At 46.0% G+C, this 21,487-nt stretch overlaps 2 protein-coding genes across 4 annotated transcripts; one reads left to right on the plus strand and one right to left on the minus strand.

Annotated features, from left to right (window-relative positions):
• Positions 1 to 169: 169 nt before the first annotated feature.
• On the minus strand, positions 170 to 5,757 carry LOC123105632 (uncharacterized). Of its 3 annotated transcripts, none has more exons than XM_044527727.1 (4): positions 5,561 to 5,757; positions 5,225 to 5,363; positions 4,203 to 4,371; positions 170 to 3,421 (listed from the first exon to the last, which is right to left on the minus strand). In XM_044527727.1, the coding sequence occupies exons 2-4, from the start codon at positions 5,336 to 5,338 to the stop codon at positions 453 to 455; spliced, it is 3,252 nt and encodes a 1,083-aa protein (XP_044383662.1). In that variant the 5' UTR covers positions 5,339 to 5,363; positions 5,561 to 5,757; the 3' UTR covers positions 170 to 452. The 3 variants fall into 3 exon arrangements, with proteins under 3 accessions (XP_044383662.1, XP_044383663.1, XP_044383664.1); XM_044527728.1 differs by having other exon boundaries at positions 5,225 to 5,367; positions 5,561 to 5,736; XM_044527729.1 differs by having other exon boundaries at positions 5,225 to 5,359; positions 5,561 to 5,733.
• Positions 5,758 to 9,953: 4,196 nt separating this feature from the next.
• On the plus strand, positions 9,954 to 19,317 carry LOC123105634 (thaumatin-like protein 1b). Its single transcript, XM_044527731.1, has 3 exons — positions 9,954 to 10,118; positions 10,222 to 10,942; positions 19,119 to 19,317. Exons 1-3 carry the CDS (start codon positions 10,055 to 10,057, stop codon positions 19,300 to 19,302), a joined length of 969 nt encoding a protein of 322 aa, XP_044383666.1. The 5' UTR covers positions 9,954 to 10,054; the 3' UTR covers positions 19,303 to 19,317.
• The last annotated feature ends 2,170 nt before the right edge of the window (positions 19,318 to 21,487 follow it).

The following is a 21,487-nucleotide window of genomic DNA, read 5'->3' on the forward strand; positions in this document are numbered from 1 at the left end:
CGATCTAACTTATGAGGGATGCTAATGTGATCCCGAGGTATGCCCCACATGCCCTCAAGATCTTAAATCATTTTATGAATTTCCTCATCAGCCTTTCTACATTCAATGTTGACAACCTTGAGGTGCACACACACAAATGATTCTACTGTTGCTCCTGTGAGGTTCTATATGATACAAATAAATCAACTTAAGTTCAGTATATATATTGTTACACGGATGCAGACATGCAGTTATCACTTTGGAGTCATGAAAACAATCGTGCCCCGGCAACTTCAGTTGCTACAGCTTTACATACACACATGGCCAAAGATGCTGCGCACATGGCTCACAAGTTATAAGCCTTCTGCTACTAATTCGGACATGCATTACAGTATTACACCCTTATTAGACAAACTATCATCTGGGATGACTTACCAAACAAAAATTGTGAGGTAAGTAAGGTGAAGGAGTACTTAGCTAAGTGAGACCAGCTTCTTCTCCAGGCGCTTTGCTGAGCGAAGGGCCTCCAGAGCCTCTGCCTGCTTCCCTTCCCGTTTCAAGGTGAGGGCCTTCAGTTTCTCAGCCTTTATCTGTTCCTCGAGCTGGCTTTTCTCTGTCTGAGCCTTGCTTGTAGCTGCGACGGTTGGCCTTGCCTCTGCTTTCACCAAAGGTTGAGGGCTCGGAGATTGCGTGGACAGGTCAGCTGCGCTCCAGCCGATGGATTTCAGGGCAGACATCATTTGAGGATCAATAAGATCTTCCACAAACGCGTCACTTGCTTCAGACTTTCCTCCAGAGTTCGAACCCTGGCTATCTGACTCTTCCAGTTGGCTCTCTAGTGACTTGGCCAATTCGAATTCCGCATCTGCTTCCGCAGTCTTTCCTTCTCTCCTCAACTTCAGGGCGTTGCGCTTGTGAGTGAGGGATTCACGTTGGATTCTGAGACGGTCTCGGCTGGACATTGCTTTTTGAGGCTCAACCGACTTGTTTTCCTGTGCTGGAGGGGCATAGGTCAACGGATTGGTGTGAGTGGTGACGCTGGCAGACTGCTGGATCGAATTGCTCTGCTGAACAGCTGCTGTGGCTAACTCATGTGCACCATCCTCACTGTCTTGTTGAGGGGCTTCAAGACGCTTCTCTAAGAGTTTTGCTAGTTTCAATTCTTCTCTAGCTTCTGCCAACTTCCCTTCTCTCTTAAAAGCAACTGCTTTTCTCTTATGGAGTAAGATATCATCTCTGAGTGTGTCGTCTCCATGTGCCTTTGGAGGTTCTTTATGATCAACATCAGAAGGTGAATGTGATGCTTCTGCAGTTTGCAACTGATCAGCAATAGGTGACCTGGAGAAAGCCGAGTATGCTCCATCACTAGTTACCTCCAATTTGTGAGCAGGTTTAGAAGTGACTGTTTCACTTTGTGGTTTGCTTCCAGAACTAAATTCAGCTGCATTCACTGGCAACGAAACATCCTCCTTCAATGCATGTCTTATTGAAGATGCAGTAGCATGAACATTAGGGACATGTTGAATATCATATTTATTTTCCATAGTCTCATGTTCACCAGGACCTGAACCTTTTTGAGAAGCAGTTGAGTTAGCCAATTCTTCTATCTCTGCCAGTTGCTCCTCCAAGACCTTTGCCTTCTCTAGTTCCTCTTCAGCTTCTGTGTTCTTCCCTTCCCGCCTAAATGCAAGAGCCTTCCTTTTGATAGCAAGCAGTTCCTTCTGAATCTGACCCTTATTCTTCTTTGGCTTCTGAGCAACTACAGGTGAACGATTCGATGGTTTATCTGTTGTTTTCACAGAATCATTATCATCATCTTCCCATCCCATATTTTTCAACACAGACAGCAATGCTGGATCCTGCATGTCATTGTCTGTCACCTCAGGTTCATAGCCTTCATCAGCAAAATCCAGACTAGGGGGTTCAGCATTGAGTGGGGACTTTGAACTAAAGCCCATGTTTTCCCTGGCTACGGGTCTATTGGAAGAGCTTTCAAGCTCTTCGAGTTGCTTCTCAAGAATATTGCCTTTCTTCAACTCTTCCTCGGCCTCATCCACCTTTCCTTCCCTTCTCAACGCTAGTGCCTTCTTTTTCAGAGCTAGCAGCTCCCTCTGAATTGCAAGCTTACTTTTTGGTGCTGATACACGACGCGTGTTAATCTCTGTGACTGTGATATCTTCAGTGTGTGTAATTTTCTGTCCTGAAAAAGGGACCTCCGACTCTGGCTGTTCAGTTTCCAAATCCTTCTCAAGTAGCTTTGCCTTTTTAAGCAATGACATGGCCTCTGCAACATTACCAGCCTTCTTGTGAGAAACAGCCTCTCTTTTCAGAGCAAGCACTTGTTCCTTTACTGCCTCTCGATTCAAAGAAGAAACAGGTGCATGGCTGTCCATTTGGTTGTCATCATCTTCACTCCAACCAAATGATTTTAGGGCAGCAGCCATAGCTGGGTCATTGATGTCATCGTCTGTAACATCGAAATTCCCATCAAAGTTAAGATCATCAGAGACAGCCAGTATTTGTTCGAAATTGATAGCAGGTAGTCTTGAATTGTCGTATAATATGTCATCCTGGTTATCATCATCCATGTTATGAATAATTGCAGCCAAGTCATCATCAGACTCTTCTGCTTCGCCCAGAATCTCCTGTTCTTCCAGTTGTCTTTCCAAAATTTTAGCCTTCTTCAGCTCTTCCTTTGCTTCGGCAAGTTTACCTTCACGCTTCAGCACTAGGGCCTGTCTCTTAAGAGCATTAACCTGGGATTTGTCAATACCACCAGCTTTCTTGCCCTCTGATGTCTTTGGTGCTACTTCTCTAAGAATCTGTGACAGCTCTCCTTCAACACTCATAGTAGTTGGCCTTGTTTCATCATGAAGATCTGCATCTGACCAGCCTAGATCTTTGAGTTCAGAAGCAAGATCATTCTTTTCTTTTCTAACCCTTTTCCCACTTGGAGCCTTTTTTGTTACAGCGTCATCATAATCCTCAATTTTCTGGGAACCAACAACGGCACTAACATTGGGAGCTTTTGTCGCCATTCTCCTGCTCTTTCTCAATTCTAATTCAAGTGCTGCGGCTTGCCTCTCAAGCTCTTTACCATGCTTGAACGCCCGCAGTGCTTCCTCAGGTTTTCCTTCTGACTTCAGTATTTTGTACTTTCCCTTCTCCTCTACTGCTTGTTGACGCAGTTCTTCCGGAGTAAAAATGGATGCATTGTTGTTGAGTTCATAATTTTGTGCTTCAGTGGAAAGGCTTCCATCACCATTCCCATCCATACTGGCTTTTCTGGAACCAGAACTGGATGCACTGGCAGTGCTTACGGTTCTCCCAGGAACCTCAGAACCCAGAGATTCCCTACGAGAAAGCTGACCGTGCACACTATCACCTCCAAGAAGTTCACTAAGTATTTCATCCTCTGGTTTAGAAGCTGTTTTTGTGTTAGCTGTGGAAACAACATACATAGAATTATTTGCAAGTATTTCAAGCAAAAAATGTGAAGTGAAATATATAATTGCGTACTCTTTAAGTTGACAACAGCATACTCCTATAACTGGAGTAAAACTTAACCATGTTTCAGCTTGGTGGGAAATAATAAGGAAAGCAGTGCATAATAAACATGAGAACCATTAAACAACCAAACTAGTAATAACTTCACATGTGTAACATCTACAGAGAATATAACCTTTCATAACAAAGACCAAAATTATATGGTTTTATCAGCACTTGAAATTCTGAGCTGTAGCTACCAGACAAACAGGAACATGTTAAATCACGTGAATGGACAAACACTGCCTAAGTGTTTCTCCCTCCGTAAAGAAATATAAGAGTGTTTCGATCACTACTTTAGTAATCTAAACGCTCTTATATTTGTTTACAGAGGGAGTACTTGTTTAGCAGTAAGAAGACGAAAGCACCATTGTTAGGTTAGTCAGTTAATTATCCCCTGTGTTCTAAACCGCATGGATATACATCTCATACAGAACTCCAAACAGGAGGACGAATATTGCAGAGCTCAGCCCTGCAGCTCGACTGTGCACAAGTGCCCTAATGTGCTCTGGTTGGGAAGGTTGCATAATACAAAAGCAATTGTGTCCAATGCTGACAATCATATTAATTTTTAATCAAGCAGGACTCGTCGCTTTTAGATGTGTCAAGTATCAACCAAATCATAATCCCTTTGATGAGAAACAAATTTGATAGAAAGCGCATGGAAATAAATTTACCTTTTCCGGCTCTATTTTTGTGTCCATATCTCAACTCATAGCGTGCTGCTTCCTCGAGTTTTTTGCAAGGATCACAAATTTGAACAGGTGAGTCACCCTGTCCACGTAACACCATCCTCTGCTGGGTGCAACTGCTGCAGAAGAGGCCTCCACATCTTTGGCAATGATGCTACATATTAAATACACAAAAGTTAACACAACTCCTGGTCCAACCATCTCCATAATATTACAAGAAATGTTAAGTTTCTGTCAAGTGACAAATATGCAAACACTAACGATGAATTCAACCATTTAAATTACTGAAACAGAACAAGAGGTATTTTCAGACCCAATAAATCCAAACTTCATGAGAGACCGGCAACAGCACATGAATTTTCTGTTTAAAGCTTTGGATTTGCGAATGTATATTCAGATAGCATAAAACAAACATGCAGTGCAACTTTTTTTATTAGGCATGAAACAGAGCAATTATTAACTTTCACTGCTAGGACTAAAAGAGATATTATCAGTCGACATACATTGAGGTCATTCCAGTGAGAATGTGCACCAACTTAGTTTTCCCCCTCTGCACAAGCTCATGGGAATGACCTCATCCTCCTGGACATAATCGCAATGCACGGAACTAAAAGGCGTGAAGCTTGCAGCATGTGGTGGTTCTGTACTTTTTTGGGGGGGCTGTGATCCGATCGTGTACTAATAGGCTGAGATGCGTGTCAACACTTCATCGAACCCCCTTGTAAGCACACAGTGAAAGCCCACAGTTCAACCTGTTAAACTGCTAATTCTTGGTTCTGCATAGTCATGACAGCAGAGGCAGAGGGGAGAATTTATGCAAGTAATGAGTAGACTTTCTTCGATCATTACAAGTAGTGTGAGACAGTGATCCAAAAGTGAAGGGGGTTCCCATGAAATGCAACTGAAATTGGTATGAACTGGATTATTGTGCCTGATTGGATCATGGCAGAGGAGTAGGTTATGCTTCACATCATCATCACGAGGCCAGAGATCACGAGATTGATTACCTTCCGTGTGAACAAGGAGAACTGGGCGGCACAGCCCTGGCAGTTGGAGGCATCCAGCACCCAGGTCGCCCCTCGCATCGATGGCTTGGGCGGCAGCCCGATCTTTTCCAACATGGCTACTGGCAGGAAGAAACCCTGCCTGTCTGCGAGCAAAGCACTCTGCAGGTTAAATTTAATCACTAGAACCCACATGAAGTTGATCAGAGAGAGCGATGGCGACGATGGGGAGGGGCGCAACTCCTGACCAGCGATCCGTGGATCTGGAGCAACAGCTCAGGAGTGCCGTGCGGGGGCGGTGAAGGCGAGGTGGAAGAGGAGGAGGGGGAGGAGGCTGACCTTGGTCGAGGGAGGAGGGAGACGAGCGCACGGTCGTCGGCGCCCCCGGACGGGGCGGAGATTTGAGGCGGAGCGGGGGAGAAGCACGCCGCCGGGCCGGAGTCGGAGCCGGAGTCCAAGGGCAGGGGATCTTGCAGGGTGGCCCTCGGAGGTCTTCCTTTGTCTGGGTGGGCTTCTTCTAGTAGTACCTTTTTGATTGAAAACATGCTTCTTTTTTTATATATAGCTGGAAAAGAAATACTGTAGATGCTTCACCAGCGAAGCTACCTCCCACGGCAGTGCTACCCTGATACTTGTGCAATTGCCACCGAGGCCCCGAGCGATTCCGTGCTAACAACATCGTTGCTCCAGTCCAATCGCAGTCTTTTTATCGAAGTTTATGGAGTATTTCTTCAAACAGAGATTGATACCGCGAAGAAGATGTGTTCAAGGGATTTTATTGTAATTCTTAGTTATAGGAGTTATTTTGTATTTTCTTAAATCTTAGGTCAAAATCAGTGTAGATGTAATTTTTATGAGTATGAATATAAAATTATAGGTGTTTCTAAAAAAACTGTGATATTGTTTCTAGTGATTATTGTGGTTTCTTATGATTTTCTCCGGTTTTAGTTTTTTTTTTTGTTTCGCATATAAATACAAACATTTTACAAAAAATGTGAAGCAATACATGAATAATTTTTTTCCTCTATGATCTGTTACGACTCTTCTTTAGGGGACCATGGCTTACATTTAGATATCGTGCTCCGACCGATGTCGTTCGTTTCATATGCTTCTTTTTGCTTTTCCTTCCCTTTCTTCCCAGTTGTGATCTTTTAGAATGAAGACAATCCGAGAGAAAGGGTTGTCTGAGATGTAGATGACCTTCGTCGAAGATCCAAGATTTGTGTTTTTTCCTTGTTCTAGGGTGGTGAGTTCTTCGGCTAACTGCTCCCCGTCGTCTAGGATGGTGTTAAAGTAAAAGTAGAAACCCCGCTTCACGAAGACGATGGTGTGCGGTGTCATGTGAGTCACCATCATCTTCTAGACGCAAATTCGTTCATACCCCATGGTCTAGAGGATTTATGGCACGCAAGTGCAGGGGCACTCAGGTCACTGGTGCCGCCTTTTTATTTTGGCTTCCGATTTTTAAAGTTCTATATCTTTTAAATGAAAAAATTAAATCAAGTTCTGCTTTCATATTCGGGTTTGTCACGACCAGCGCTTTCAAATAAGATCCATTTTCAATATACTTTGACGAACTTTGAAAAAAAACTTGTTAAGTTTCAAAAATAAAGCGGCCATTAAAAATCAATTATTTTGTGTCTACATTGACAGGAAAATTTGCTTAAAATTATATCTTTGAAACTTATTGAAGCCAGGCATTTTTTAATGCAAAAAGGGTAAGTTTCATCGCTGAAACTTAAATCTTATTGAGAGATTTTCTTTTTTACTGTGCCTTTGTGCGGGGTTCAACTTCTTCACGAATCGCGAGGCAAATCAAGCGAACGGCAGGGCTCGGCAGGTGAGTGCCCCTACGAATTTCCGCATGGTTTGGAGTCAAATATGGATGAATAATGATCTAATGATCTTACGATCAGGAGGTGATTGCGTAATAAGAAAATAGGGAGATTTATGGTGCATGAAGGGAACTTAGGCATCATGGTTTTACTTTTACCCCCGCTTCAGACCCGAATAGGTAGTAACCCTACATCCGAAAGTGCGTAGGAGCACCTGCGGGCTCACCTCCCTGGTATCTCGCCATTCAATATGCATCGGGATATGTACCACTATATGTAGTTTGAGTGTATTCTTTAATTTTAGTTCAATGCATATATGTGTTCTCTGCACCGTCTGTCTCCGGGCCCCAGCACGTCTGTTCCAGCGCCCAACAACCAACAACCAAAGCTGTCTTTACTCCTGTAACGGCCACATGTTTAATCAATGCAGTCATCGTTTCTTCCTCCTCTCTTCTTTCAACTCTCTCGTTTCCAACTTCAAGCCAGCTATCCCGCACCACGTCCCGGGAGCTCTGTGTCACCTCGTTGGCCAAGCTCTCGAGGTCGAGCTTGTCGAGGAGGGCTTGCTGGTGGCTGGTATAGCGAGTCTAGGTCGTGCACGAACATGCATGAAGTAGAGTGGCGACGGGGGCACGCCGAGCTCATACTCCGGCCACACAACCGTATTCAGCCACTGCTACTTCAGCATGTGGTTCCACGTCTTCCAACGGAAGAAGTCCTTGACGACATAAGCTGCCTTTCTCGGAGCTTGGAGGTGTTGATAACGTAGTAGCCTAGTAGGTCTGGGACGAACTGGGTCTGGTTCTTCGGCGGCGGCGATGAGTACACGGGCTTTCTTGGAGGTTGGAGTAGCTAAGCCTAGTATAGGCCAGGGACGAACTGCGTCTGGCTCACCGGCGGCGGCGAGTACAAGGGCTCGTTCTCGTGGACGATGCGGCGGTCCTCTTCAAGGCCGTCGTCGAGACGGTCACCACCAGCGTGTAAGCCAACGAGCGAACTTGCATGGCTCATAGCAATAATTATGGTTCCTGTTCTGAGCTGCTTTATTAAATGATGGAGGACATGCATGCACTGCTATGAATGAAGGCATCTATGTTACCATCACATAGCGGTTTCCAATGCATAATGAGTCTACAAAGTAATAAATGAAGGCAACTATGTTACCACACATATAACACTACCCACTATGAAGGTAGTAACATAGACTAGTAACATATGTATGTTACTAGTCTAAGTTACTCCCCACTATGACCAGCCTTAGTCCACTTCCCCCTACATCTCGCTATATTGTTTCTTTTGGCTTGCTATATATTGTATTGATTGACTGAATTTGTGTCACAATGAGTTTTCCCGCAAGCTAGGTTATGGGCATTGTCCATGTATATATGTATAGGGGCGTAATAGTATGACAACTATGTTTCACGAATCAGCTATGCATCAGAGATCCCTAAGTATGTGGAGAGTGTATCATCCTATAACCATAAGAGCATTTACAACATGACACCCCATATCCACTCCAAACGCCTGGGCGGCCTGCCCGATCACTGTCCGGAATTCGAACTGGAAAAAGCTACCCAACTGGCCTCCCAAACGCAGCCCCAACGTTTGGGCTGACCGGCAACCTCCATACCCAGCCCATATGGGGGGCGGATATGGGGATGCCTCAGCGTGACAGGACGCGTCCGCCATGTCGGATCTGGCCGACTATGGCCTACCCCGATCCCACATATATCCAGCCCTATCCGCACTCCGAACCAAACCCTAGCACCTCCACTCCACTACTCTTCACCCCGCTCGCCTTCGCCCCATAGCTCCTCTCCGGCGAACGCTAGGCTTCTCCGGCATGGCGGACAATGGATCTGACTCTAAGAAGTCTGGATTCGTGGACTGGGGCCTCATCCCATGCGGAGTAGAGGAGAATGTGGCCGTCCACACGGCTCTCTGTCGCTCCCGGGAGGAGTGCACCCGCCCGTAGTCAAAATCGATCCAGCGGAAATCTATTGTGTCTGCTCAAATGGCGCCTGGATCCACCAGTGTTGGTGGCTCTTGGTGTGTCACCACGGCCTCATCAGAAGCGGTGACCACCCCATGGCGGCGCAACCTTGGTATGTTGGTGGAACCCTGATGACCCATAAATAATAAGGGATCTATCGTAGCATTTTCAATAAGTGATAGTGTCGAACCCAACAAAGAGAATAGGGAATTGACGAGCACTTTTCCGCAATGTTTCACTGTAAATGATGTAGAGAAGGTGTGTCTAACATCGTCGGAAGGCATGTGAAAGGGTGTCTCTGGCGGATCCCGCGGGATTTGTTCAGCATTGCTCTTCAATGGATCTGTTTGGATCCAGTTACCGTTCATTTTTTGTTCGGGTGTTTCTACGTTAGATCCTTTTGATCTATATATGTGTCTTCATCAGTGATGATTATTGTTTTGTCCCGTTGGTCCTATAATGCCTTAGTGACGACTTTTCACTGTCTACTATAACATGATTTGCCCAGCTTCAGTAAGTGAAAAGCGATGATGGTAGTGTGCCTTCAGATCACTCTAGTGCTTGTAGTCGTCGCTAAGTGGATTCTGGATATAATTTTCTTACTTCTAGTGAGAATAGATCATGATTTTTTTCATTAAAAAAAGGTCTCAATTGAGTGCGCCGAACGGCAGATGTGCATTGCGTGGCGATTCGCACGTGGGACCATGGCAGAGGCGATAGAACTACGATCACATCGGACGGCCAATAAATATGTAAAATAACCCCATAAATTAAGAAAGTTACACGTCATATCCGCCGTAAAAAAGCATGAAAATATCTTATCTGCCAATGCTCATCGTCTCCCTCAGAAAAAAATGGTTTTCTCTATAAATACCCCCTCAACGCCTGCCCACACCAATGGCGGCCACAGTACCACCACCGCCTTGCAAATAAAACCCACGTGTCTGTCCTAACCACACCGGCCACCGCACCATCAGATCAGAGCAACGCTCTGCACTCGCTACAATGGCGACGCGGGCACGCCGAGCTCTCATCTCCCTCCTCCTCCTACTGCTCGCCTCAGCCACCGGTAAGCCGCAAATCGGTCCATGCATGGACGCAATTCAAGCTTGTTTAAATCTTCCGGTCAGTTTACATGGTGGTTTGCTAATGGTTGGTCACTGATTCTTCAGGTGTGGCGTCCAAGTCGTTCGCCATCACCAACAACTGCGAGTACACGGTGTGGCCGGGGATCCTCTCCAGCGCGGGCTCCCCGGGGATGGACAGCACCGGCTTCGCGCTCGCCCCGGGGGAGTCGAGGACCATGCCGGTGCCCGCGGGGTGGTCGGGGCGGCTCTGGGGCCGCACGCTCTGCTCCACGGACCCCGCCGGCAAGTTCGCGTGCGTGACCGGCGACTGCGGCTCCGGGCGGCAGGACTGCGCCGGCGGCGGGGCCGCGCCGCCCGCCACGCTGGCGGAGTTCACCATGGACGGCAACGACGGCATGGACTTCTACGACGTGAGCCTGGTGGACGGGTACAACCTGCCGATGCTGGTGGCGCCGGAGCAGGGCGCACCCGCCGCGGCGGGTGCGACGGGCGGCAACTGCGCGCCGACGGGGTGCGTGGTGGACCTGAACGGCGCGTGCCCGGGCGACCTGCGCGTGTCTTCGACGACGGCGGGGGCGGGCGGCGTGGCGTGCAAGAGCGCGTGCGAGGCGTTCGGGACGGCGCAGTACTGCTGCAGCGGCGAGTACGGCAGCCCCGGCACGTGCCGGCCGTCGGCCTACTCGCAGTTCTTCAAGAACGCGTGCCCGCGCGCCTACAGCTACGCCTACGACGACGCCACCTCCACCTTCACCTGCGCCGGCGGCGTCTCCGCCTACGCCATCACCTTCTGCCCCAGCACCACCAGGTACCGTCCGGTCCGACCTCCGACGTGTCGCCGAGATACCTATTGTCAAACCAAAAGACAACTGCCTTTCCATGGCTCCCGAAAGCAAAAGAGAAGCAACTTTTTGTTAGGAATAGAATTAGAGTATTTGTTAATTTACTAATTAACAAATGCTAATTAAGGAACCGACATAGGAACCGACCTTGTACTCTCTAACTGCTATGAGCAGTTGTACTTCCTCTCTCATCTTAACAACTGCTATGTGCAGTTGCTGTTTTGTCTCACGCATTGACAACCGCATGTTGCGGTTAGAAATGCTCTCACAGAATTGTAACTGCTCTCTGTATATATAGTGCTCAATCAATGAGAATCAACTACTTCTGTCAAATCACTTTTTCACTTTACACGTTATCAGTACTCGCTCTGCCGAGAGCGACAGAGAGCCATCGCAGGAAAGGTAAGAATGGCAGGGAGGGACCTGCCGTCGCTTGCTTTCGCTATTGCACGCTTCCTCCAGAGAGAGAACCGTCGCTTTCCGCGCACCCATCGCCACCGTGCTGCAAGTCGCCGTCGCCGTCAGGGACTTGGCGCAAGGAGTGGCCCTCGCCGCCGCTTTTTCGCCTGGAACAACCGCCAGAACCGCCGCCGTGGGTACGCACGCCAAGGCAACCGCCCGCTCCGTGGGCGAGCACCAACGGTGCACCAGGCTGGACCCTCGGCTCCGGCCACCGCTGCAAACCATGCTGGGCCTTCGGCTCCGGCTCGGGCCGTCGCCGATGACTACATCGTACCGACGACTCCGCCGCCATCTGTCTTCACCATCCCTCCTATGGATTGGCTCCTTGGAGGTCCATCGGCGCCATTCCTCGGAGAAGAAGAGATGTTCCCTTGCGAACTCGCGCCGCCGCCTCTGCCCCCGTACTGTGTGCGACACGGGTTTGAATCGTGCCCAGCGCGTACGGGCGCACCACCGCGAAAGCCGTCTCCGACACCATCAGATGAACTGCCGGAGCACTTCATGCCTCCTGGATACGGTCCCGTCCCGGATCTCCCATCCCCGACGCCGGCGGCAGCGGGAACCGGCGGCTACCCCTCCATCCCCGACTTGAACATCAAAATCAAGGTTGAAGAAGAGGAGATAGAGGACCAGGGCTCGTCGTCGACGCCACCACCTTCATCACCGGCGACACCACCTCCTCCTCCGGCACCGCCTCTTCCTCCGACGCCTCCGCCGGAAGCCCGCCGGATCCTGCGCCAGTTCGCTGCGGCCATGGCGCAGAACCGTGCAGCCCTTCGTGGCGCGTGGTCGCCAGATGCCCTTGGCCTCACCGGCGCCCCTGGGGCGAGCAGCAGCGGAGCAGACCGTGCTGCGAAGCGGGGCCCACCTCGCTTCCATTGAAGATGGCGAGACGGGGTAGGGGAGAGCCGACGAGCAGCGGTGCTGAGTCCAAGTATGAACAGAGAAGGGGAATTGGAAGTGGCAGAGACGTGGGGAAACTCTCGATCCTGCTATCCTTATCCTCTCTCTGTCGGTGCATGGGCCAGGCCAACTCTCCCCGCTCCTCACCTAAATAGGCCTACAGGCCAATAAATCCAATAAGTACTGCTGGTGCTATGGCGTTTTCAACAGAGAATAGCCATAGTATTAATATATTGCATAGCAGTCAGTCCTGTTCATTTGAGAGTGCTATTTTATTGTACTAAGAATCTCTGTTTATTATATTCAGTCTGTATTGTATTGTAAGTTTGGATATCTAGACCACGTATTATCTAAATAAAGTCTCAGACTACGTGTACATATTCTATATGATTGCTTCAGCATTTTCCTTTTGGAATATGTAGTTCATAAGTACAACAATTTTTATTTTACAATTCATATTTCGGGATCACAGGGTAGATGAGGCATCTACTGCACTTTGCAGATTATCCTCATTGCTGAAAGATCTACGTTTCGTCTCTTTTTCTGGCGAAATGACTATCTTCGAGTGATCTCCCAAATATGCAAATTGATGTGATTACCTCGAATATTATACTTGCAAAACACAAGGTAACTGTGTGATCTACTGCATCAAATTGCAGACTATCCACTCTTACTGTGAGGTCTATATCTAGTCATTTGACAGATGACTACCTTCAAAGTGTTTTTGTAAAATTTAGTATGGCACAAGGTAATGGATATATGAACATCTACTGGTCAAAACCAGATTATGTTCTCCATTGCTGCGAGATCTACACCACAACGGTGACTATCTTCAAAGTGTCATTTACATAAAATGAGGTCTACACATATAAGTATAAAGCATCAGCTATACTTCAGAACTTTGCTCTTTTGAAGCATTTGTTGTTACTTAAATTTCACTCTCGTAGTAAAACTAATTTATGCATGATCACAACATGCAGGAAAATGGCCGGCGTCATGAATAGAGAATTTCATGAATTTGAGCTAGATGGTAGTAATTATTTATCATGGGCTATGGATACCAAGATAGCATTAGAATGTCGTAAACTTGGTTCCACAATTATCACACCTGTTGAAGGCGCTGCGGAAATCCCGCAAGCAGCCAAATATGGAGCATTAAGTTTTATAAGGCATCACCTCCATCCTGATTTAAAAACAGAATATTTAATGGAAGAGGATCCACTTGCTTTATGGAACTCTCTCAAGGAGAGATATGACCAACAAAGAGCAGTTATGCTACCAGAAGCCCAACGAGAATGGTCCCTCATAAGGTTCCAAGATTTCAAATCTGTGGCAGCATACAACTCTGCAGTTCACAAGGTTAATTCTAAACTAAGATTTTGCAACCAAGCAATTTCAGAAGAAGATCTTATTGAGAAGACCTTGTGCACTTTCCACCCCTCAATGAGAGTACTACAACAGCAGTACCGTCAACAAAAATACAAAAAGTATTCTGAGCTCATATACACTTTACTTCAGGCTGAGAAACATGATGAACTTCTCATGAAGAATCATCAGACACGCCCAACGGGCTCCATGCCACTCCCTGAAGCACATGCTAACACTCAGTCTACTAAAAAGTATGGGGGAAATAAAAAGAATTTCAAGAAATTCAATGGAAAGTGGAAAAGGAACAACAAGAAGAAAACATTTGGTCAATCTAAAGGTAAAGGTCACTTCAAGAAAAATGACCGAAATACCAACTCCGAGATTTGTCAAAGGTGTGGATGTACTAACCATCGTACTAGCAAATGCCGAACTCCCAAGCATCTAGCGGATTTATATCTCAAATCCACCGGGAAAGGCAAACAAGTTCATGGAAAAGCAGAAGCTCACTTCAATGCTTTACAACAAGAAGAGAACCTTGAAGCTAGCACTTCTCAAAGCGCTCCTCAGGAAACAAGGAAGAAGGATGAAGATCTTCTTGATGTCGATAACATGATGGTGGAATACACCCAAGACGCATACGGAGATCTCATATAATCTCCACATCACTCATTTGATGTTATCAGCTATTTTATTGTAATAATGGAAGTTATAATTTGTATAACTCTAAGTAGAATAAAGTCCTACGGACCAATCATATTATGTAATTCAGACATAATGTCATATTTATTTGTGTAACTGTAATATGAATAATTTGTATGTATTTATATGTGAGTAATGAATAAAATTTCATCCTAAAATATTCTCTTACTCTATATAGATTTTACGGGAAGATAATCCAATGGAAGAAGAACTATGTTTGGTGGACAGTTGTACCACTAACACAATATTAAGGGAAATAAAATATTTCCAAACTCTAACTAAGAGACAAGGGAATATTATGACCATTGCCGGTCGCGATGCGTCAATTATTGGTTCAGGACGAGCCACACTCGTTCTACCTATGGGTACTACCATTGTAATTGAGGATGCACTCTTGTATCCTGAATCTACTCGCACCCTTCTAAGTTTCAAAGACATTCGATCAAATAATTTCCATGTGGAAACTATCTCTGATAATAATACTGAATATTTGCTTTTAACAAAGAGCAATGGGTCTGAGAAACAAATTGTTGAGAAATTCCCCTCACTTTCATCTGGATTATATTACAGTTATATAAAACCCGTACCACATGTTGCGTACAAAATAATTTTTCAAGACCTTGATAAATTTAAGACTTGGCATGATCGCCTAGGTCATCCTGGCATAGGGATGATGAGAAAAATTATTGACAATTCTATTGGTCACAGCCTTCCAACTAAAAGATTCCCCAAATCATCTGATTTTGTGTGCACCGCATGTGCAACTGGGAAATTAATTATAAAACCATCTTATCTTAAAGTAAAAAATGAGTCATTAAATTTCCTTGAACGCATTCAAGGAGATATATGTGGTCCAATTCAACCACTATCAGGACCCTTTAGGTATTTCATGGTACTCATAGATGCATCTACTAGATGGTCACATGTGTGTCTATTATCCACACGTAATCATGCCTTTGCCAAGTTAATTGCTCAGATTATCAAATTAAGAGCAAACCATCCCGAAAATAAGATAAAAACAATTCGAATGGATAATGCTGCTGAATTTTCTTCACGCGCATTTAATGACTATTGCATGGCTATGGGCATTAATTTAGAACATTCTGTGCCTTATGTTCATACTCAAAATGGATTGGCTGAATCTCTCATCAAAAGAGTAAAATTAATTGCTCGACCATTATTACAGAATTGTAATTTGCCAACATCTTGTTGGGCACATGCAGTATTACACGCCGCAGATCTGATACAAATCAGACCAACTGCATATCACACAACCTCCCCGCTGCAATTAGTTCGTGGCACTCAGCCAAGTATTTCCCATCTGCGAAAATTCGGTTGCGCAGTATACGTACCGATATCACCACCCCAGCGTACAACCATGGGCCCCCACAGAAAACTTGGGATCTATGTGGGTTATAATTCTCCGTCAATTATAAAATATCTTGAACCTCTTACAGGGGACCTGTTTACTGCTCGATACGCTGATTCTATTTTTGATGAGGACCATTTCCCGGCGTTAGGGGGAGAATCAAACCACAAAGAATGCCAGGAAATAGATTGGAATGTAACAGGCATCCAGTCCTTAGATCCACGTACTAAAGAATCTGAAACTGAAGTTCAGAGGATTATAGATTTGCAACACATTGCAAATAATCTGCCAGATGCATTTACTGACCATAAAGGTGTCACTAAATCACATATTCCCGCTGTTAATGCACCAGAACGAGTGGAGGTACCAAGTAAAACCACTCAAACCCCAAATGAGAGTAAGAGGGGGAGAAATCTGGTTAGCCGGAATATAGCTTCTCAGAAGCATCCGCGGAAACAGAGGAAATCAAATCCTCTACCAGTAAATGCAATTCAACCTCAAGTTGAAGGACACCAATCAGATGCTCAACATCTAGAACCCAGCATAAATGCGCATACAAATATAATAGCTGGGACATCGGAACACCATGACTCTATTGTTGTGGGAAATCACATAGAGTCTGAAGGTATAAAAGAAATTTCCATAAACTATATAGAATCAGGAGAATCATACAACAGAGAGACTACAATTGTCGACATATATTTTGCCTCTGAAATTGCTGAAATCCTTCAACTGGATCCAGAACCAAAGACCGTCAGGGATTGCCTCAAGCGTCCTGATTGGCCTAAATGGAAGGAAGCAATTGAGGCAGAACTGCGCTCGCTCAACAAAAGAGAGGTATTTTCCTCAGTAATACCTACTCCTCAGAATGTCTTTCCTGTGGGAGCAAAATGGGTTTTTGTTCGAAAAAGGAATGAAAACAACGAGGTGGTGAGATTCAAAGCGAGGCTTGTAGCACAAGGGTTCACGCAGAGACCTGGCATAGATTATGATGATACATACTCTCCTGTCATGAGTGGAATAACGTTTCGATATTTAATATCTTTGGCAGTACAAATGAATTTATCTATGCAGTTAATGGACGTAGTGACAGCATACTTGTATGGGTCACTCAAATCGGACATATATATGAAAGTTCCTGAAGGACTTAAAATGCCGAATCCAAAAGCAAATCGCAACGCATATTGTGTAAAATTACGAAAGTCACTCTATGGCTTAAAACAGTCGGGTAGAATGTGGTATAACCGACTGAGTGAGTTTCTTATTCAGAAAGGATACTCAAATAATGATGATTGCCCTTGTGTATTTATAAAGAAATCCTCAAATGGATTTTGCATCATCTCAGTGTACGTTGATGATCTCAATATCATTGGGAGTACACATGATATAGAAGAAGCACGCAATCATTTAATGACGGAATTTGAGATGAAAGATTTGGGAAAGACCAAATTTTGCTTAGGCATACAGCTTGAGCATCTTCCCTCGGGAATTTTAGTATACCAACCTGCTTATATTCAAAAGGTTTTGGAAAAATTCAATATGGATAAATCATATCCAACCAAAACACCCATGGTTGTCAGATCCCTTGATATGAATAAAGATCCTTTTAGACCTCGGGATGATGACGAAGAGATATTAGGACCTGAGTTCCCGTATCTCAGTGCTATTGGTGCGCTAATGTACCTTGCAAATTGCACCAGGCCTGATATTGCATTTGCGGTAAATTTACTAGCTAGACATAGCGCTGCTCCAACAAAACGTCATTGGACAGGAGTAAAGAATATCTTTAGATATTTACATGGCACAAAAGATCTTGGCTTATTCTATCAGAGAAACCAAGATATGACTATGGTAGGATATACTGACGCTGGCTATCTATCTGATCCTCACAATGCTAGGTCACAGACAGGTTTCGTATTCTTATATGGTGGAACTGCTTTTTCATGGAAGTCACAAAAACAGACTCTCGTAGCAACTTCCACTAATCATTCTGAAATAATTGCATTATTTGAAGCATCAAAGGAATGTGTATGGCTTCGCAGGATGATTAACCACATTCAAACTTCGTGTGGTATTGGTTCATTAGGATCACCAACTATTATTTATGAAGATAATGCAGCTTGCATTGCTCAAATGCAAATGGGTTATATTAAAAGTAATATTACAAAACATATTTCTCCTAAATTATTCTTTCCACATTCATTACAGAAAGATGGAGAAATTGATATTTTGCAAACCAAATCATGTGATAATCTAGCAGATTTGTTCACAAAGTCTTTACCAAATTCAACATTCCAGAAATGTATTCATGGGATTGGTATGAGACGCTTTCGGGATTTGCAAATTTCAGGGGGAGAAAACTCCTAGAATTATGACCCGTTAGTTATCATCAGATAATAATTATTGTACTCTTTTCCTTATGAGTTTTTACATCGGTTTTCTCATAAAAGGTTTTTAATGAGGCAATATAAATTATACCATATCGTTTTCTCCTTATATTTTTCCCACAGGGTTTTAAAAGGAGTTTTCAATGGTATATCTATTACTCCTCATATTTTTCCCACAGGGTTTTTGGGGGAGGTTCTTAAATTGCTAAAATGGTTCTCAAGTTGGATGACGATTATACAAGAAGCACTAGATGATGAAATATACACGAAGCACTAGAAGATGCGTGATCCAAGGGGGAGTGTTAGGAATAGAATTAGAGTATTTGTTAATTTACTAATTAACAAATGCTAATTAAGGAACCGACATAGGAACCGACCTTGTACTCTCTAACTGCTATGAGCAGTTGTACTTCCTCTCTCATCTTAACAACTGCTATGTGCAGTTGCTGTTTTGTCTCACGCATTGACAACCGCATGTTGCGGTTAGAAATGCTCTCACAGAATTGTAACTGCTCTCTGTATATATAGTGCTCAATCAATGAGAATCAACTACTTCTGTCAAATCACTTTTTCACTTTACACTTTTGACCTCTGGACGCGGACGCGGTGGTGCTGCACCGCTGTCCGGTTGACGTGCACGGCGCACCGACGAGCCGAGCCGGCCAACAACGACCTCGCCGCGTCCGTCCGAGAGCGCCCGGTCGGTGGCACGCATGCCGCCGATGGAACAGTTCCAAACCAAATCGTCTCTGCCCACGGCAGGTCGATTAGTCGATCGTCCTCTCTCGCAGCGGACACGCAACGTGTTATCCCGTCACGACGCACACTCTCCTCTCCGTGACTTATTTTCAAAATGATAGGAGCTGACTGTTGCACTGACGTGTACGCATGCATACTCCGTATACTATTAACATTTCATGCTGACAAAGTGACAATACTTTTCTGATTGTGCAGCGTGAAGTCGGCCGGGTCGAGCCCGCAGGCGCCGGCGGGCCTGCCGCTGATCAACGGCACCATGGTGTACCAGGGGGGCGACCAGTTCGCCGGTGCGGCGGCGGCCGCGCGGCCGTCGCTGGACCTCGCCGCCGTCCTCGTCGGCGTGGCGGCGCTCGCGCTCGCGCGCCCCGTGCTGCAGTGATCGGCCACTCAACGGTGCCGCCGGCCGCGGGCCATGCCATGAGATAATCATGCGCGCGACTGATGCGCACGCGCACCCACCCGAAACAGAGAGAGGACGGGGACGAAGCGGACGCGTGACCTGCCGGCCGGCCGACCTGACGGTGCGACGGGCCCACGCGATGTGAGATTTGAAATTTTCTGAAGAGACGAAACGCACGTATGACATATGGACGGGTATGCACGAGCTCTGCTCTCTGTTGCGGCTCGGCGGCAGAGAAATGCATGGCTCTGGATTAGTTAGGCTAATTCGAAAAATGATGTAGTACTACATTAGACAGTTTTACAGGTATTTTTTATGTTTTATATGACCAAATAAGTGGACTTAGTTTCAACTTTTTAATATGTTTAGGCTAATTTGAAAATTGATGAACTACATTAGACTGTTTTATTATAGGTATTTTTATGTTTTATATGATCAAATAAGTGGACCTAATTTCATATCTTAATTAGTTTGGGTTTGTAAATTAGTTTGGGCACTGACCATTGGAGTCTGGTGGACGTGGCGTGATGTGTACGAATATTGGAGTGTATAGTTGCAGTTTAGGGTGTATTTTTATGGACAGATGCATACATGATAATCGTCTTTTTTCTTAGGTTTTGCTATTTTTCAGCTACAAGAAACTTTTTGTTGCGGCGGTCATTTTTTCCTTCTTCCTTTCTTCTTCTCGGGCGCACGAGATGAAGAGGCCGGACCTCGCCGGAGAAAACCAGCCCCATATCTATCTTAGAGGAAGCAACATCTCCATCATCTATCTTAGAGGAAGCAACAGCCACATTATCTATCTTAAGGCATCTATAGCCGGGCGCCCCAAAGCCGCCTCAAACGTTCAGGCGGGCCGCCAGGTCACTGACCGGACACGAAATTTTGACCCACACGGGCGCCGTGCTTCAAAGGTCCGGGCTGCCCGGCACCCCTCATATCCAGTCTAAATATGAGGCGGATATGGGGGCGCCCGTGCACGCCGGGGCGTGTCCGCCACGTCGGACTGAAGTCGGGGTCCCACGCGGAATCGTCCGGAAACCCGACGGTCCGAAGTTCGTCTCCTCCGTCAGACCGATGTCACCGCGTGGCGCCGCTCCGGCGGGCCAAGTAGTAACTAGCCCGACTATTTAAGCCGACAGCCGGCACCGAAACCCTACCCCTTCCCATTTTCCTCCGCCCGTCCGCCACCGCTTTTCTAGTTTCCACTCCCCGTCCGCCACCACTAGAAGTCATGACCTCACGCCGCCGGATAAGTGGCCACCCATTTCTAACGTCGGAGCGCCGGCTGCAGCTCCTTAGGCAAATCTGAGCAAGGCGCGAAGCTCGATCGCCGTGGGGCTACCTCTGGATGCAGTGGAACCGGAGGAGGAGTTTGAGGAGGAGACGGAGGAGGATGCGGGGACGCGGAGCAGCAGGCCATCCTCGATTCCCTCAGCTCGGAATTAGATGTAGAGGCCAAACGTTGTCGCCGGCAAGGGATGGAGGCGCAACACGCCGCGGAGGAGGAGGAGATGCTGGCCTACATGGATGAAGTCGAGCAGTAGGAGGATGAGTTGGAGCCCTCCTGCGCACCCATCCACCCGGCTCCCGGCATCGACATAGTGGACATCTCCGACGACGAAGATTTGCTAGGGTAGTACGTAGTATGTAGTACGTCGGATTTTTTTGCATGCTTTGTATGAATCTTGGGATTGAAATATGAGAGACTCGGATAAAGAGTAGTTGATTTGATGCGTGACCAGTCACTGTCCGCGGACGCGTCCGGTCACGTCTACGGACGAGGGGAGGCAGACGAATTGGATGGGTTCGGTTCGTTAAGCTCATACTCATTATGGTTCGGCTCGTTAACCGCCGAGCAACTCGTTAATGAGCCGATCGGGTTGGATTAACGAGCTGCTCGGCGGTTGCAAAGAAGGATGAACCAGATCGTGGCTTGAGGAGAAACACGCTTGAGAGGAAGAGGACATGTGAGCCATTGGATGAGGATCGGACGGACGGATTATTAGGAAATAAAGTACGTACCTGATGCGAAGCGTTTTTTCACGTGCCTCACGTGTACACACACCCCTGTTTCTTTCATTCTTTTGCCTTTTCTCGCTTTTCTTGCGCTTTTCGTGTTTGTCGAAAGAATAACTTTTCATGTGTTCTCCATATAACAATA

Source organism: Triticum aestivum, chromosome 5A, assembly GCF_018294505.1.
Source record: "Triticum aestivum cultivar Chinese Spring chromosome 5A, IWGSC CS RefSeq v2.1, whole genome shotgun sequence".
NCBI lineage: Eukaryota > Viridiplantae > Streptophyta > Magnoliopsida > Poales > Poaceae > Triticum > Triticum aestivum.

Bases quoted from the DNA above. Each gene is read 5' to 3' on its own strand.
- LOC123105632 (XM_044527727.1), bottom strand. From the start codon at position 5,338: ATGTTGGAAAAGATCGGGCTGCCGCCCAAGCCATCGATGCGAGGGGCG. The intron at 4,372-5,224 runs GTAATCAATCTC...TTTAATATGTAG, and splicing joins TCTCCTTGTTCACACGGAAG to CATCATTGCCAAAGATGTGG. The intron at 3,422-4,202 runs GTAAATTTATTT...TTGTTTCCACAG, and splicing joins CAAAAATAGAGCCGGAAAAG to CTAACACAAAAACAGCTTCT.
- LOC123105634 (XM_044527731.1), top strand. From the start codon at position 10,055: ATGGCGACGCGGGCACGCCGAGCTCTCATCTCCCTCCTCCTCCTACTG. The intron at 10,119-10,221 runs GTAAGCCGCAAA...CTGATTCTTCAG, and splicing joins ACTGCTCGCCTCAGCCACCG to GTGTGGCGTCCAAGTCGTTC. The intron at 10,943-19,118 runs GTACCGTCCGGT...CTGATTGTGCAG, and splicing joins TTCTGCCCCAGCACCACCAG to CGTGAAGTCGGCCGGGTCGA.